Source organism: Siphateles boraxobius, unplaced genomic scaffold, assembly GCF_051911475.1.
Source record: "Siphateles boraxobius isolate OS27281-9 unplaced genomic scaffold, OSU_SipBor_1 18, whole genome shotgun sequence".
In the NCBI taxonomy this organism is placed as follows: domain Eukaryota; kingdom Metazoa; phylum Chordata; class Actinopteri; order Cypriniformes; family Leuciscidae; genus Siphateles; species Siphateles boraxobius.
Window position 1 is genome coordinate 8,084,142 of NW_027508788.1, and position 18,858 is coordinate 8,102,999.

The window sequence follows — 18,858 nt, forward strand, 5'->3', positions numbered from 1 at the left end:
TTTTATTACATTTCATGGACATTTACCGGCACAATCCAACATCAAATTACAGTTTGAAAAGAAAGGTGTAAGAGGTTTAGGACTTAATACCTTCTAGAAAGCTCCTCTAATGTCCTTGTAAGAAGCTCGACTCCGATTGAGAGCTTTATATCAAATGGATTCAGCGAATCTTAATCCCTCTTAATTTAGGTGTGTAAACCGGCAGTGCACACTTCACCCAAGTGAATTAAGCAATTAATTCCCGTGCGCTGTGCTGCACTGAGTCTACGCAATGATTTCATCGTGACATCTTCAAACCTACGGTTACTTCCAGCAATAGTTTTTTGTTGGTGGCAGGGTCCGTCTGCATCCTATCTCCAGCCTCCTGGCCCAAAGGGATTCAAGGGGTGTAGGGTAAGAGCTTCAGCCCCTCTCTCTTTCCCCTTGAACCGAGGCTGTGGGCACCGACACTGTCAGCTTCCATTACCTAATTGGAGTTGAAATGCAGCTGTCCTGTGTTTCCTGCGTGGCGTGCCTCGCTCAGCCTCACACAGATGCTGCGTGTTGTAAACTTTAAAGGCGTCCGACAATCTCTCTGCGATGAAAGGTAGTATCAGCCACTGACAATCTACCAACGGGTATAGCGACGGCATTTAATGTAAACACCGAAGCTGTGAGAAGCTCTCTTATGCAACATGAAATGTTTAAGCGAGCGAAGAGTTACGATGTGCTTTATCATGCAGCTGTCTTTCAAAATATGTGGAGGAGAATAACAACCACACCCAGCAAATGTCACAATCCTATCAACATGCATGTTGTGTCATCGTTGGTTCATAATAGATACAGTTGGAATTTGAATGACTGCACTGTAAATCTGAATTCAGTTGTTTTCAGTGTGCAGCATCCACAATGACTCATAGCTTCACCACAAGAAGGAAGTGAATGATCAATGTCTACGTTCAAATGGACATTGATCAGTTTTCTTGTCTTCTCTGATGAAAGTACGTCTCATTGTTGTAGGCTAAAGCTAAACTCATTGGTGAAAAGGGTTCAGGTATATAGAATTTGAAGCTAAAAATCTGTAGGGCAGGGAGTTGCTAACTTAATAAGCATAGGCCTACATCTTGTTTCAAGCAGTTCCCATAGGACAGCTTACAAAAGCCATACTGAACAATTTTAAAAAATGATGTCCATTAGTGTTCGCATCCTGTATATGGAACAAAACCGCACACTGCACTGTTAACCTGAATTTGAGCCAAAAAAAATTTGAGCCAATCAGTTTCGCAGCGCTGTGTAATATTTAGGAGGATCTGTTGACAGAAATGCAATATAATATACATAACTATGTTTTCAGTGGTGTATAAAGACCTTACATAATGAACCATTATGTTTTTATTACCTTAGAACGAGCCAATACTATCTACATACACCGCGGTTCCCCTTACATTGAAATAGCCATTTTGCAGTATGTTTCATACTGCGACATGTTTCAACAGTAGCCCTAAACGGCCAAACACGTTTCGTCACTATGTTGTTCTTCGTGCAAAGAAGCTAGCTAAAGCCAGCAAATAAAACACTGACACAATGATGAACAAGTAACAATAATATTCGCAATAACATATCGTTTTACTGAATAATCAAGCAAACCTAATTTCTTAATTTATCTTTGTAAAAAAACCTCATTGCTTTACTGGCTACTCTCTGCTGTCTCAGACGACGATATATTTTCCTGTCAGCCACCGTAACTTCTGTTGGTTGCAAATTGTAACCTCACCACGAGATGCCGCTAAAAAATACACATAGTGCATTTAACATTACCTTAATTAAAAAGCTTAATAAAACATTAAAAAATAAAGATGTAGTACAACATTAAACTGACATCATTTTTTGAGTTTGTTTATTTATTTAGATTACAAAAGAAGCTTAGACAAGGAAGCCTTTGAATATTGTCTCGGCAAAAGGGCTTTGTGGTAAAAATGGTTAAGAACAACTGGTTTAGAAACCTGGTAATTTATTTTAATTGGGTTCAGGTAACACAATTTCCACCCACATTAGAGAAAGGGTCTGATGTGCACTACATATATCAGTGTATGTGGGTTGATATTGTGAGATTGTTGATCCTCTAAAAGACATTTCCTACCCAACAAAGGGGGGTTGGTTGTCAGTATTGCGAGATCCAGCCCACTTGAGTTGAAATCCACATTTTCAAAAAGGGATTTTATTAATGTTCTTTAAAAACTGAAGCCTTTAACATGGGCCATTTAAGCTGCATGAGAACTGAATCAATTTTCATCACTTTTGGCTGAAGTCGTTTTTTGGCAGCTTGACTTAATGTGTCATCTTACAGTGTGACTCATCAAACGAGTGGAACAACAACAAAAATCCTGAACTGAACTGTTTGTTTTTTTCACCATTCCTCAAATGAACTGCTGATGTTTTCTCTCTGTAATTGAATGCAACAAATTACAAATGCTTGCAATCAGACAAAGAACATCTTAACCCTTTCGTTATAATAATGATTGTTTCGGCAATCATTATTATATTCGAGTCTTTAGCGAACTCGGATATCTAACACGGATAGATCGATCTCTACCGTCGTGTTAGATAGCCTATCATGTTAACTCTCCTGATATTAGAGTCAGAGGTGGAAAGTAACTAATTACAAATACTTTCGTTACAGTACTTGAGTAGATTTTTAGATTTTTTTTCTACTTTGAGTATAATTAAATTGTGGTACTTTTACTTTTACTTGAGTTGAATAAAAATAAACTATTCAACTTTGCTACATTTATTTCCTTTATTTCTCACTTAACGTTCTTTGCTTTCGATTATGAAATGATTCAAATGAAAACATTAAAATTATCTTACCTGGACTTACTTTTCAAAAGTTACATTTATTTCCTTTATTTCTCACTTAACCTTCTTTGCTTTCGATTATGAAATGATTCAAATGAAAACATTAAAATTATCTTACCTGGACTTACTTTTCAAAATTAGTAATAAAACAATAGCTCTTGACAACAGGGAAAGCTAGTATGTTTGTTTAGCATACCGTCAAACACTATAATTTATGAGTTTAATATCATGTTTTGCTCCAAAATCACAATACATTTCAGTCTTGTTTGAAATTACTTCTGTGGTTTCACGTTGCTTCTTAACACAGAGTGAGAATTTATTAATTTATTAAATTCTATGATACAAGTTATGTTGATTAGCATTGCATTAAAGGGTTAGTTCTCCCAAAAAATAAAATTAGCCCATGATTTACTCACCCTCAAGTTCTTCTAGGTGCGCATGACATTCTTCTTTCAGACGAATACAATCAGAGTTATATTTAAAAATGTCCTGGCTCATCCAAGCTTTATATTGGGAGTGAATGGCTGGGAAAAAATTGGGGGAAAAATTTCTCCACACGGCTCCAGTGGGTTAATAAAGGCCGCCGGAAGCGAAGCCATGGGTTTTTGTACGAAAAATACCCATATTCATAACTTTATACTCTAAAATATCTAGCTTCCACCAGACGACTGTAAGCATATGCAATTCGGGTTACAAGACCCGTTAACCCGTGGCGCATGTATGACGTAGGATCTAGGAGTAAGCTTAGACACCTCTCGCGGTTTAAACAAATAGGGCTGTTCAACAAACTGAAGCTAGAGTTTTTTGGCTTTTAGTATGAGTATGTTGGCCTTTCTCTTATCTATAAGCTAGTGTGCTCCAAAACAATTGGACAGATGTTTGATGTTGGATGTTGACGTCAATCTGACGTCAAACCAACTTTCATTTCCAACCAAAATGCAACCCCTGCAACCAAAATCACCCCCTGATTGAAATTACTACTTTCTACTCAAGGACCTTGACAGAAATGTAGTGGAGTAAAAAGTACAATATTTGTCTTTCAAATGTAGTGAAGTTAAAGTAAAAAGTTTCCAGGAAAAATAATACTCAAGTAAAGTACAAATACTCAAAAAGTGTGGCCTACTTAAGTACATTACTCAAGTAAATGTACTTTGTGACTGTCCACCTCTGGAGTGCGTTTCCCAAAAGCATCGTTGGCCAACCATGGTCTTAAGTTCCGTCATTATCAATTGAGTTCAATGGAAATTGCGACCACAGTTGGCCAACAATGCTTTTGGGAAACGCACTCCTGGTCGGGAAGACCAGACTGGAATAAGAGGAAAAGAAGTAACTGCATAGGCATGTTTGCAAATACCTTGGAATTTACAATATCTAGTGTTATTATGTAAAGAACTTGTTCATCAGAAATGAAGGCATAAGTGTGCAGTGTGATCTGACATCATGCAGCCACATCTTGCTCATGCATATTTGATAAAGCATTATTTTAATTGTTTATTCTAATGTAGAATGTATGGTGATGTATTTAATTTATACTTTAGTCTTAACAAGCCTGTTTTATCAGACATGACTAATAAGTCTGTCAGGTGCCTGCGGTTTTCCAGTAAACCATGTGTAATGCCCTTAAGTAATTCAAGCAGTGTCCGATGTAGTATTCACATGAAGTTCTTCAGAAATGTCCATGCAATATTACAAAATTCCTTTGACAGATATAAGCTCTGTTGCCCCCCAGAATATCATACATCTTCACACACTAAACTGCTCCTGCTCTCCTGTGTTCAGCGGCCAGGGGTTGCCGTGAGTGTGAGTGTGAATGTGAAAGACGCCGGGATGTCTGCCTGAATCCATTCATTTCCCCTGAGCTCACCACACTGTCCACCTTACACAGCACCATCTGTCTCTCTTCTCTCAACAGACAGCTTTCACTGTTCATTTTCTCTGTTTGTGGCGCGAAAACAAATCACATTAAAAGCTTAAGGTGCAAAGGGTGAAACTAACCCAAATGGAAAAATTTTATATTTCTATTCCCCTCATGTATTTATTGCTAATTTTAGTGTTATCATAGTAAGGCTAAAAAAATATATATTTTATATGGCTGTCTAATAGTTAAAGGGTAACTAAACACTAAAACAACTTTTTTTAGTTAATGATCTGAAGGAATGGAGCTTCATAAATGCTTTTCATTGATTCCAGTAAATTTTTTGACATTTGGGTTTAAAGTGTTTTAATTCTACAATATATGGTTTAAAAATGTCTGAGTGCTGCCCTCTTCAGGTTGAACGGTGGCTACTGCAGTTGAATTTTCCTATTGGTGGTTGCGGTGGTTCGTGATGCAGCGGTTGTTGGTGACTAGGCAGGTTCCATACAAAGAGATGTGTCTCAGGTACACGCCCCCCTCCGCTGGGCTCTGCCCACTTTTCCAGCATTTTCAAATATTGCCAGTAGGTGGAGTCAGGCTCTGACCAGGGGTTTAGTTACCCTTTAAGATAGTTTGAATTCATTTTGAAATATTATAGCTGAAAACCACTCTTTATTTACCTATAACAGAGCTCCAGGTGCTGTGCTTGGGCTTCGAACTTTACTGATATCATTTAATTAGGCCTATACTTTTTGAGAAATAATGCTTTGCTAAAAAAATAAATATCTTTTTTTTTACATCCAGTTTGTGGAGCTTGCAATAAGGAATAGTAAGTAGAGAATGTGTGGAAACAATATATATTTAATACAATATTACTGATGAGCGACACCTGCGTGGCGCACTGGTCTCGTATCCCTCACGGAAGAGCGGAAGCATAAAAGGAGGAGCGACGACAGTGGAGATCGAGAGAGGCCAGCCCTGGACTTGTGTTGTGTTTGTTTTGTTTATATGTGACAGCAGTCGTCCATGAGGGCCTGCAGCCTGCTGTCTTTTACTTTCAGTTTGTATTTGTTTTATTTTGAAATTAAATTGTTTAAATGTTCGTGCCTCCTTCTTCACGTAACATCTAACCTTGTCACAAATATATATGATGCTTAGTCCATGTCCTTTTTCAGCCTGCGGTTATCATGTAAATGTCATTTCCCCCAGTATTTTTATGTATTAATTTGTATTATTTATTTATATTTCTTGTTGAACAAGAGTGAGATTGAATGTGAATGGTCTTGACTGGTGAACCCTTCAAATAAAATATAGAACATCAAGATATAAATACACTTTCTTGATGTACTGATTATGGACTTCTCTTATAGTCTGTGCTCAAGTGCTGCGAGTGGTTGCCGAAGCGAGAGGCTCTATAGCTTTGAACGTCCTTGTTGTCGATAATGTCTGGAATTGGAAAAACATAATGTGCCCTAAGCCTTCTGGATTTGCGCTTATCTCCCGTTGTCAGACACTGGAATGGTCTTTGTGCAGAAACGGTCCCACACACACTCTAACCTTGCCATCAGACAAATTCACATAAACAGAGTGTGATATCATCAATTATTAGGCTATCTCTAATGCTGCGGCATTTCTGCAGATTGAAATCCTAAAATTCACTTTAGGTTTATCCGTGCTTCTCAAAGTCCACTACTTTGCTTGATTTCCTCTAACATATTCTCTAATCCACAATACAGAATGGAGGGAAAACTCTATCCATCTATCAAGATAAATGGTCATTTAAAATACACTTTTATGTAATTTTTTTCAACCGTTTCTTTTGAACCTTGTATGTCATATTAAAGTAGATTTTAATTACACATTTGTAATTATAAATTTGCAATTTAGTAGCCTACATTTATAATATGTACTTTAAATATAGCCTAATATTTAGACTAAAACACTACAGTCAAAACAATCAAGTAGCCTACTTTACATATGCTTTTTAGTCTGTCAGTCAGCACATCAAAATAAGTGTACTTGAAAGCACAACAAATGATTATTGAAACATAATGATTTAAAATAGGCCTATAGTACATTAGTATGTAGTATATTTAGTACTAGTATATTTGCTTGTTCATGGAAATATTTCCGAAATTATATCAAATTGTGATATAAAAGTGATACAAAGTTTGTAAAATCGTCCATGATTCATCCATCCTTGGATACATTGTAAACATTAAGTTCCAATATAGTCTAATGCAGTTTTTGTATTATTGGAACTTAAGCAACTTCACTGGAGTGGCATGAAAAAAAAATCCATAAATAAAATAAACTGAATATTCATGACGATGATGCTGTTTGTAGTCATGGAAACTCCTCACAATAGCTCGTCGTGGCTCTCTCTCACTTCGCTCGGTGAGCGCGAGCTGAGCTCTGAGCTCCATCCTCTCCTAAAGCCCTTTACTTTGCGCATGTACAGCCGAACTGAACATTTCATCGACTCCAAGATGGCGTTAACACCACTGGCTTGCGTTCTGCTTCTCCTTTCCATGCAATGTGAGTACACATCACCGCACTTTTAGACTTTCTTTGTAGAAGAAGCAAAAGTGATACAAACTGTGGTGATTCATTTATCGAAGTTCTTGAAATGTGTTTCAATGAGCGCCCTGTTTCACTAAAGTGCTTGTCTCTTTAAGCCAACAAAACTATTGAGCTAACGTTAACCCGTTAGCTCTTTTAGATGAGATGTTAGACGTGGACGTTGAATCTAAACTGAGATAAAAGTAACATTTCGGGGTTGATGTGCCGTATTTCTTGACACGAGCTTCATGTTTTAGTTGTCTTCCGCTGAAACGCGGGCTGGATACTCACTCGCATCCCGGTCTGCGTGTTTGTCCAACTAACCATAAATAAACCCGTTCGCCTCTTTTATTCCCTTATTCTACTGGTTACATTGGTTGCTTACGGGAATATTAGACTTGTTTTGTTTTTGTTGTTTTTAACTCAGACTTTATTATGCCATAAAACTTGTTTTCGTGCGTCTTTGCTCCGCTGGGATCATTCGCCTCAGTTCTTTGTTCACGCTTAAAAGTTTTTGAAACGAAATAAGCAAACATATTTGGACTGTCTGAGTGGTTAGTGTTGTTGTCGTTTTCGATTTTTCATTTTGCTTTCTCAAAACGGTCGCGTGTGTGTTAGGTTTGAGTGTGTTTTAACGATTGGAAACTATTTCTATGGAAACTGGGCATGTTTATTGCGAGATAACGGTTTTCCTCCAAGTGTTCACGAGAGAGGGGATCAGGCTGCGCGCGCCGGGCATTAGCACAGGCTGTGAGTGATATCAACATTTACTTCATGTTGCCTTCAATATTCACACTATACTTAAGTCTTATGTTTTGAGCTCAGGGAAATAATGAAAAAAGGTGGAGTGTTTTTGTCCTGGATCGTTTGAACAGTCGGTTGTAATTTAATTAAATACTTTTAGTCTAGACCAATAGCTTAATTAAATTATTCAGTCAGAAGATTTAGTTTCTTACGGTTGACTGGGAATAATCATTAGTTAATGTATTAGCCTAACTTATATGATCTAACCATGTATATTGTAACTGTAGCCTATTTGTTAATATTTGTTAATGTTAGTTAAAAAATACAGTTGTTCATTCTTTGTTCATTTTACTTCACACTCACAGTGCATTGACTAATGTTAACATATACAACTATTGATTTTAATAATGTATTAGTAAATGTTGAAATTAACATGAACAAAAAATAATAAATACTAGAAATACAGGTCATTATTAGTTCACGTTAACTAATGAAATCTTATTGTAAAGTGTTACCTTTCACCTTTTTATTTATCTCAGTTGCTTTTGTTTCATTAATGAGCTGAACAGTTGATGACCCTTTTAAAGGTTAACTGTAATTGTAGTAACTGTAAGTGCTGAAACTGCTCATCTCCTGTGATTATTCAAGTGTGCTGATTGGCTTAATTACAGACTACAGCACTAAACACTGCTGGTTAATCTGTGTTGTGATGTGTACATGCACTAAATGTACCATTTATCTCTTTTTGAATTTCAATTTATCCTCATTTATTAAAAGGAATTTGTTCATTTTGTTTCGTTTGTTTAAAAAAAAAAAGGAAATCTGTTTGCAAATAGATTCTGCAAATACAGTAGTCACTTTTACTGACTATAAATTAAAAAGGTTGCATGATACATTTATTACTTAATACATATAGTGTAAATACATTGCTGCATATTAATGTGAAGCGTGATTTTAAGAAAAAAATGTACAAGTTTCCTAGAATTTATTAATCAGTGTAATGAAATTTCTATTAAAAGTAAAGTTACAGCTGAATGTAAAATGAAAATGTCGTCCTACTCCAAAAACAGCTTCTCCGTGGTTTGTTATACCTTATGTTTAGAGTGCATTTGTTGAGTGGAAACTCTCTGGTGTCTTTTGCCAGCACTTTTTGTGCCAAGTTATGCTTTACTGGATAGGATAAAATAGATTCAGGAATAGTACAAAGGTTGAGATCACACCCCATATTTTATATTGAATACTTGGACGAGTGGCAGCCTTCCATTTTAGTCCACACCGAATGCTTTGGACTTTGAAAAAAATGTAGTGTCGTGGAACAATATTCTGAGATAATGTTCACCATTGCCTATGAAAATGCTGAAAAATTGTCTGTTGTTGAGATTAATACTTCAGATGTGATTAAATACAGCTTAAATAGTGAAAAACAGTGAAAGTGATAGCTTGTCCCTTGAAGGCTGAGTGTGCTTTCTCTTCCACCCGCTGCTTCCCAGCAAATGGCTTTCTGGGGGTTCATGAAAAGCATGCTGGAGCTTCTGGGCATGTCCATCAGATACAAGCTGACATTTTTGATGTGTTCAGTAAGCGACCGAGAGAAATATGCACGCGAAAGATTGCCGTTCTCTGTGTGCTTTACTTAGGGCTGTTGCAGACAAAGACACGTTGCCCTTCCGCACGTGCTTAGGTTCGTTTTAGCTGGAAGGTACCACATGAGAAAAGTATGTTGTGAACAGTATCTAGTATTCTTAAAGGCTGTTTATTGTCACTGTATAGTGATGGGAAAAATTCCATACGGGGGGTCCCAGCGTAATCCGCATGGGTACCATGACAGGCAGGCTGTGGGATGAAACGTGCTGAGTCTTTGAGCAACAGGAGAACGGCACATGTCCGGCCGACCAGCCGGAGTATCCCGGAGTAACGTGAAGAAACAGCTGAGCGACTGTGGGTGCGAGTGAATGGAGGACCCCCCCTGACACGGGGCTGAAATATGTCCCACTCAGCCCACCACATATACTCGGCATTTAGAACAAATGTGGAATGCTCACACACAAACAGAAGCCTCAAGAATTCATTCACTTCATATGCGTAATAACGGGGACGCAGAGGTGAAGATCGTATAAAAGTGTCAGTTGAGTAAGAAACATTTTGCATTTTCAACATTAAAACAGCCATTTAAGTAAAAGTGTTAGAAGGAAATCTGAGAGTTTCTCATGAAAATGGAAATCCCTATGAAATCTCTGAAAGAAACATGAAAGGTGTTTTTTTCCCATGCTTATCATGGTTTTATTACTTTGTATTTTTTGGTAAGTAGTGACAGATGTGGAAGGGAAAGCCTAGAACTAACAGATTCCCAGTTCAGCAATGGCAAGCATGCGCATTCCCTAAATGTCAATAAGACTTCCATGTGTAAGATGGGCATTGATCAAAATAGTTCCTGACTGCAGGGCTGGATATCCTGGAGCCTATGCAAAGGAGCAGGATTAGGACAGACCCCACTTTTATTTTTATTTCATGTCGTTCCAAACCTGTATGACTTTCTTTCTTCTGTGGAGCAAAAGAAGATATTTTGAAGAATGTTTCAGCTGTTTTTGTCTATACGATGAAAGACACTGGGGTTCAAAACAGCACTGGACCCTTTGACTTTCATTGTGTGGACAAAAATAAAAAGAAACACACTGAAACAAGTCCTAAATTTTCTTTTCCATTGAAGGAAGAAAGAAATTTTCGAGTGAATTATCCACTATTTTTTTAAACAATCTTCATGTAGCCTAATTATAATAAAACTTAATTAGTGTTTTTTTAACCATTTCCTTACTCAAGATGCAGTTCTTCTGTGTTTGTTCCAAGTTTGGGTGATCATTTTTGAACAATGAAGACTGTTTAGATGATTTCCTGTCATTGATCTCTATATTGTCACATGCTTTCAAAAAAAAAGGATTATGCCTATGCAAATGTCTTCTTCAACTTTGTCTTTGCCAGCTTGTTTTTTACAGTAGGTGAATAGCTCTGGAGTGAATCAGTTGAATACTGTCAGCTTCATGCAATAATTAATTACTTATTATCCGATATCAGAGACTGATATAATGAGTTTTTCTTTCCAGTTCAGTTTTCATTTTCAAATATAATAGTTTGGAGCAAAATTAAAATTGAACCTTGATTTTCAATGTAATTACAAAGGTAATTATTATTGCTAAAAATAGAAATGCAACAGATCATCTGACAGCCGCTGGAATCAAATGCTGCTCTCTCTATGGAAACAAGCCATGCCAGTGTGCCCTCATTATAAGCTCAGAAATGCATACAACAGTAATAGTTTGAACAGAACTAACATGGTATGTATTAAAATTCTAATCACATTTTCTGTTGATTTTACATACTGGTTATACAGACTACAAGGTGCTGTTCACACAGAATGTATTTTTGCATTCCTCTGCTCTGATTTTCCCATGTTTTTTCCGTATAAACATGCACTGGACAGCAGCTTTGACCGTTGTACTCAAGTCTTTTGATATGCCTGTCGCATGACACGATATTCTAAAAACGCAGCGCTCAAGTTTAAAGAAGTTTAACTTTAAAGAAACACGTACATGTCTCTTTTTAATTTCATTGCCCTGCATCTTACAGTTTTAAAAGTCCTCTAATGACGTGTAAGGACAGAAAACAAATGGGATTAAACACCTTCATCTCGTGTAATGGAGAGAAATATCAGTGGCATCTTCATTGAGTTGAAACATCTGCCATTTGCACAGTGTTTGAAATTCCCTATCATAAGTACAAAATGTTGACAGATAGAACTCCCATTATTCACCTTGGTGATGATGATTTGAATCTCGCAGCAGATATCAAGTTCTAAAGCGACTGCTATGAAGAGCAGATGACTCCGATGTGGTGATAAAAAAAGACCCCCAAATGTATTTCTTGACTGTTCCAGCAGAGGTTTTCAAGGAATAAGATGATGAGCGTGACAGACTTTCACATTTCCAAATACTGAGAAGATTTTTCACATGAGCATAAGCTCATTTTTTGAGGTTAGTGTTGTGAACGAGGGAGATGATGTGTGGCTGTACAAGAAACTCAGATACACGACACGAAGCTCCATCAACAAACAGCTCATCCATTTTGATTTATCATCTCTCCATCGAATTACACTTTGTCATTTTTACGACTCAAGTCAGACCCCCAAACAGTCAATCATAGAGACAATTTATCACCTGCTCGACAGCCCACTTTTTCATTGGGTTCGCATGGCTGTTAACCAGAAAAGGGAAAATGTATTACCCTAGCCTAGCCTCTAAGCCTATCATATAATTTTTTAACAATTTCCATTTGTAGCGCCTTTAAGCCTATATTTTAAAGAGCAAAAGCTGCAAAATAGCCTACCTCGCTTAAAATAGTGCCTTCACTGCCTCTGTGCTTTATCGTATGTGCTGTTGCCTATCAAAGAATGATTAGCAGTTGATAAGTTAAGGGAACAGAAACGGAGCAACCTTAATGAGAATCTCTGGGTTAAAATCCACCATTAGCACCAGATTTGTCGCTTGTGTTTAGTCGACTGGTCAGATTGCACTGACAGATTGTGGCCAGACCATCTGGCGGGCCGGCGTTAAGGCCACCTCATAACGCTTCTCTCACTTACTTGCTAACTTAGCAGGGAAGAATTTGAAAACCAGGCAACCCTTAAAGCTGAGCTTGACCCTCTTATTATTATACATAGATGTATTAGATCTATTTCAAGATTCCATCTCATTCACAAAACATGATTAAATCTGAGCTTCTTTATATTTAGATTAATAATACAGAACTTAAACGTCTTCATCTGAGTCAGATTACCATTGTTGCAGCTCCCCAATAGGCATTAAACAGAGCAGTTGGGCAAAATCAGAGGGTAAAAAAGCAAGTTACCTGAAATACTCTTAAATACGAGTTTAATGGCTTGCCCTTTGATTTGAAAAGTTTGATTCCTCCAGTGGCCTCAGAACTTAAAGGTTTAGTTCACCCAAAAATGAAAATTACTCTATAATTTACTCACCCTCAAGAAATCCTAGGTGTATATAACTTTCTTCTTTCTGCCAAACATAATCGAAGTTAGATTTAAAAATATCCTGGCTCTTCCCAGCTTTATAATGGGAGTGAATGGTACCCTTAAATGTTGAAGCCCCAAAAAACTCATCCATCCATCATAAAAGTAATGAGTACAGCTCCAGGGCGTTATTAAATGCCTTCTGAAGCGAAGCAATGCGTTTTTGTAAGAAAAATATCCATCTTTAAAAACTATAATCACTAGCTTCCGGTAACCTCTGACCTGACGCATGACGTATTGACGAACGCAGAAGCACAGAGGATTAGACCAAAACAAAACACCGGTCTCGAATTAGAAGTCTAAAACGAGATTTTTTAAAGAGAAATGTCGGAGGATTTCAATATAAGTGTAGAGGAGCTTGAATTTGTTGCCCAGCCCTATTTGTTATATCCTTGAGAGGCGTCTATTCTCACCTAAGCTTATGCTACGCCTACATCCTACATCATGCCTCAGGTCAGGGGTCACTCTTCGACCAGATCTCAACTCTCGTACGGCCGTTACCGAAAGCCAGTGAATACAGTTTATAAAGTAAAAAATATGGATAGTTTTCTTACAAAAACGCATCGCTTCGCTTCAGAATGCCTTAAATAATCCCCTGGAGCCGTATGGATTACTTTTATGATGGATGTGCTTTTTTGGGGCTTCAAAATCTAAGGTACAATTCACTCCCATTATAAAGCTGGGAAGAGCAATGATATTTTTTAATAGAACTCTGATTGTGTTTGGCTGAAAAAAGAAAGTCATAAACACCTAGGATGGCTTGAGGGTGAGTAAATAATGGGATAATTTTCATTTTTGGGTGAACCTACCCTTTAAGTGAACTTTGTAATAGTATGCGCAGAGTACAGCTGCTGTGGGTTTGTGAGCGTGCCCTGAACAAGTAAGTGCCTGGGATAGTCAAGATCGTTCTGCCTGGTGGCCCTGAGGTGTGTTGTATTTAAGCCTATGTACAGTATATTTAATAGGCAAATAGGTTTGTTTTGATTAGTTGTTTTAGATGAAGCTGTTAAGCAGTAAACATTTTGCTGTCAATAATGCAGTTCAGTCATGGCGTCAATTTGTAGGCCAACGCAAAAGGCATGGGAATTTTAGTATAGCCTAGTGGTTTTCAATTAATGAGTAAATTAAAGGGATAGATCACTCACTTAAATATTGTCATCAATCACCCACATTTATTCCTAACCTGTATTTTCTTTCTTCTGTAAAACACACAAAAAAGTTTTTCTTTTCCATACACTGAATGTCAATGGGGTTCAATTGACTGTTATTTTGACTTTTATATATTGGGTGGAAAATGGTTAAAACATTCTTCTATATATTTTGTGTTGAGTGATATTGAATGGAAAAATACTTTGCAATTCATTTTCGTCTAAGGTTCTATAGCCTATCATGGCTAAAAGCTGAGATATGTGACGGTTATACACAGCAGTTTGTTAGGGGTGTCCCAAGGCGAACACGTTATCTCAGAGATTTGCCCAAACACAAGCTATGTGTTTACATCACGGCTGCATATCAGCGTTTACCAAGATGACCTTAAAAGGAGTCGCTAAGATAGGCCGCATGAGACGCTTCCTGAAGGAAACTAATCAGTCAGTATCCTTTAAGAAGATTTGCTGAGACTTAAGACGTCCTAATAACGTGCAGAGATACGAAAACAATGCCAGAACGCTGGATGTAATTAAAAGATGTTACTGTAACTAACCCAGGTGGAAAAGATGCCGCTGTTTTCGATGTTTTCCGGAACATCACAGCAAAGCAGAGTGCAAAGACAAATGCAGAGGGAATGTAAAGTTGAAGCTTTGTATATAATTTGATGTAAAATGGAGCTGCACCATTCTCCCATGATTCTGAATAGACAACTAGGCAAAATAACATTTACTAGAGGTTCTGAAAATATATTTAATTAATTTGAATTATTATATTTTTTATAATCTGTTTGAGTGATTCAGTGGCTTTATTTATATGACTTCGCTTACTGGATGAATCAGCGTTTTTGAATGAATCTCTTGAATGAATGATTCAATGACAAATACCTTTTTAAGAGTCACTTGTCGCCGCCTACTTTTTTAACAATGGAATGATACAATCTTTTTTTTTAAACATCAAGTCACTTTCAAAAGGTGATTTGCATTATTTGGATCGCTTCCATAGACATTAGTGTTTATATCTGAAATATAAACTATTATCCTACTACTTATCCTAATGTTATCCTGAATGTTCACTGTGATCGTACTTCAAAAGTTTAAATGACAGTCAAATTGTCATTTAGGAATGAAATCACGTGGGTGTTCGGATCTAGATCGCGATCTTTTAGCAATTAATAGTGCAGCTCTAATGTAAAAATTTGATTTGGGTATAACATTACAGAAGGAAATTGGATGTTTTCCATATTCTCTACCTTTATAGGCTAGAGTTTCATGTTCCAGTATCAAAATAACAGTGGTCGGGCAAGGTCCTTTTGACTCTGGATTATAATTTGGTTTATACATCCATTTAGTATTCGATATACACTGAAAAGTGTGATGTGTATTTGCTAGCATTATTGCACTACATTAACAGTCTCTATCCTGTTGTACTTGTTCTGTTCATTGTCAAAGCTCTGAGAGTGTTCATGGCCTGGGGGATGTTCTCATAGCAAGTAATGATTGGCTGTAGCAATTTGTTCCTAATGCCCTATGATAATTTCTGTCTTCTAAAAGTACTGAATTGGATTGTTTTTTGCATAAATTGTCTCTTTAGAGGACAGAATATTTCTAATTTGCAATTATACTGATGTTAGTTTCAACCATTTGCCTTTGAACTCAAGGGACACTTATTTTCTCCTTTTTTCTTCTTTCATTTGTTTTGTATTTTCTGCTCGTTTACCACAATGATTCGGGGGAAAAAATGTTCTTTTTAGAAAGGAGTTCTTAAAGATTTTAACAAGTTTAAATAATGTAGTAAATAATTTTTTACATATTTTCTATGATGCAGTGCACTAACAGTGGATTAATCAGGTTTATTGTGTTTAAATTGACAGCACTGCTCTCACAGAGGCTGGAAGCCACTTTTGTCTGAGGCCGTGTTGTGTTGTACTTTAAATTACAGCTTCCCTTTGTTGTTCTGTGTATTGAAGAACAAAGAGAACACTGATGTGTAGGTTCTTGAAATATTAAAAACATAAAACAGTAGAGAAAGAAAAGAGACAAATAATTTATGGCAAAAATAAGGCCCAAGAAGACACGCAAATAATGCCTTTTAGCATGGTCCCTTGAAAGTACGGGGCCTATATAGCCATTGCACTCCTCGAAAGTAAAAGTTTTCCCCAAAGTTAAGGGAAGGCTCTTTTTCTTTCCATTCTCCACTGCACTGATCTTATGGTTCTGTGCACATTCATGGAATTTTCACTTGGAATCTCCATTTTTGAGGGGATGAAACTGCCGCAGACGTACAGTGAAATAAAGTCTCTGCTACAGTCATTCATGCAGAAGTGGGCAACCATGCAGCTTTATTTCTTATCAGCACCACTCAAGATCACTCCTCATACAGTTGTCTGTGGGCAACATCCTGGTTGGGGGAGAATATTTGGACTAGCTGAAGACCATTAGTGTGATGGAATCTCCAAATCTGAGGTAGAAAATGTAGGGTAAAGCATTTGCTCTCATATCAGTTTCCTCTCAATGCTGGATGTTTGAGCTGGCCACATCTCAGGAAAATGCAGTGCAGTTGTCTATCATAAGTAGACATCGCATATGTAACACTTATCATGGGTGGGGTTAATTACATCTACTGCTATCCAAATTGGAGATTCCAAAATGACTGCAATAGAGTTGACAAAGTGGGAGATATTTTCAGCAGTTGAGGAAATACTATTCCCCTCGTAAAACTACCCTCGTTAGTGAGTTTACATTTGTATTCTCTCAGGGCAGCAAAGGCTTAAAGCAGATAAGCATCATGCAGTCAGTCAGGACATTAAAAATTGGCAGGCATGCACATCTGGATCAACCGATGCAAAATGTATGCAGCGTGTATAAATCCTAACAGTGAAGGTGGAGTTTGTGTTTGTGTAGTTTTCTCTGCTCCAGATTTGTTAGCTTGAATTATTATGTTTGATGATGATAATTGTGAGATCTTGATAAGAACAGTTGAATCCTCAATTTGCGTCTTTAAATCAATCTTTTACTCTTTGCCAGTGTTTCCTGCTCCACTTTTTTTTTAGCTGAATCTGCAGCCCCACAGCAAAACAAGTCATATTCTAACTCAGTTTGCACTCCAAATCAAATGTGATGAGATAAAAACGACATGCTCCCGAGAACCACACAATAACACCAGTTGGCTGGTGTAGTCTGATTCACAAACTAATGATACTTATGAACTGGCTCAGTGAATCAAAAAAATGCCGAACATCCAGTGTAGTTTGATTCACAAACGCATTACTCTTTTGAGCTGGTCATTTTAATGAATCTCACAAACCTAGAATCATTCACTGAATCAATGTCAAGCTACCATTTCCTCACATTACCATTACCTTTTAAATGGACATTGTACTGAAATATACCCAAATTAATCGGAATAGAATCAGGAAATTGTATCAATGCCCAGCCCTACTTTCCGATAAGTCTCAGGTTGCTTCATAAAAGGATGGAGATTTAACTGGTTTCACTTTATTTGAATACTTCTGGCAAGTTCCACTTGTAAGCACAGTTCTTTCCTTTATATATATATATTTTTTAAAACCGAGCATGCTAGTGTAACGGAGGCCAGCTAGTAGTTGCTGTGCGAGTAAACCTCACTCCTCTGATCTCAATAGACGCTCTGGCGACAGATGCTAGAGGCTGCAGTCTTTAGCCTCCTTGTTAGAGCGCCTGACTCTCATGCCGGAGACCCGGGTTCGAGGCCCGCTCGGAGCGGGTCGAGTGGGACCCGGGTGAAGGGGGGTTACATTGGTGCCGTGACCCGGATGGGAGTGAGGTTTAGGGGGGTGAGTGTAACGGAGGCCAGCTAGTAGTTGCTGTGCGAGTAAACCTCACTCCTCTGATCTCAATAGACGCTCTGGCGACAGATGCTAGAGGCTGCAGTCTTTAGCCTCCTTGTTAGAGCGCCTGACTCTCATGCCGGAGACCCGGGTTCGAGGCCCGCTCGGAGCGGGTCAAGTGGGACCCGGGTGAAGGGGGGGTTACACTAGCATTAGATGTGTCTGTAATCTCCAACCTTAATCAGTGCAGCCGTGAAGAAGCGCCAACGCAGTTGAAATGTCACTGTTGGTAAATCATGAAGGATTGTGAGGGCCTCTGTCCAAGTTTTAATGTTGCCTTTGTGGCTAACCAAGAACATTTTATGATTTGAAATATGCTGCGTTTGTTTTTGCAAGTGTTAATGCTTCTGGCAAATCTGCAAAAAGGGAAAAGAGCAACAGAATCTGACGGTATATACACACCCTCGCTACAGCCACATGATATCATGTGCTTTCCTGTAGTTGCATCAAGATGTCAGCCTTTTGCATCCTCCCACGGTCCACTGGAATGTCCACATTTGTTTTAGATGACCGGGCAGCGGATGGGCATCGAATGCTTCACATTTCCGCCGAGTGAGCAGGAGAAAAGCGTTTCCCAAACAAGTAGGGGATCTTCATGAGCAGGTGATGAAGTGGTTCCTTTGGGGAGGTCACTCCTTACGTGGTGCTCAGATGGTGTGCGTCCCCAGCCACTCTCACCCCACCTGTTTTACTGCAACATTCCCTCTCTGGCCACTTAGACGGCGTATGCCAACTATTCGAGTCTGAGGCATGCCTTTGTGAACATTTGTT

At 38.0% G+C, this 18,858-nt stretch overlaps 1 protein-coding gene across 1 annotated transcript in view; it reads left to right on the forward strand.

Annotated features, from left to right (window-relative positions):
* Positions 1 to 7,021: 7,021 nt before the first annotated feature.
* Positions 7,022 to 18,858, forward strand: part of jam3b (junctional adhesion molecule 3b) — a 31,346-nt gene continuing 19,509 nt past the window's right edge. Inside the window, exon 1 of the mRNA XM_077233191.1 lies at positions 7,022 to 7,228. Within this exon, the coding sequence (XP_077089306.1) occupies positions 7,024 to 7,228 (205 nt within the window). The 5' untranslated portion in view covers positions 7,022 to 7,023. The remainder of the gene's footprint in view (positions 7,229 to 18,858) is intronic.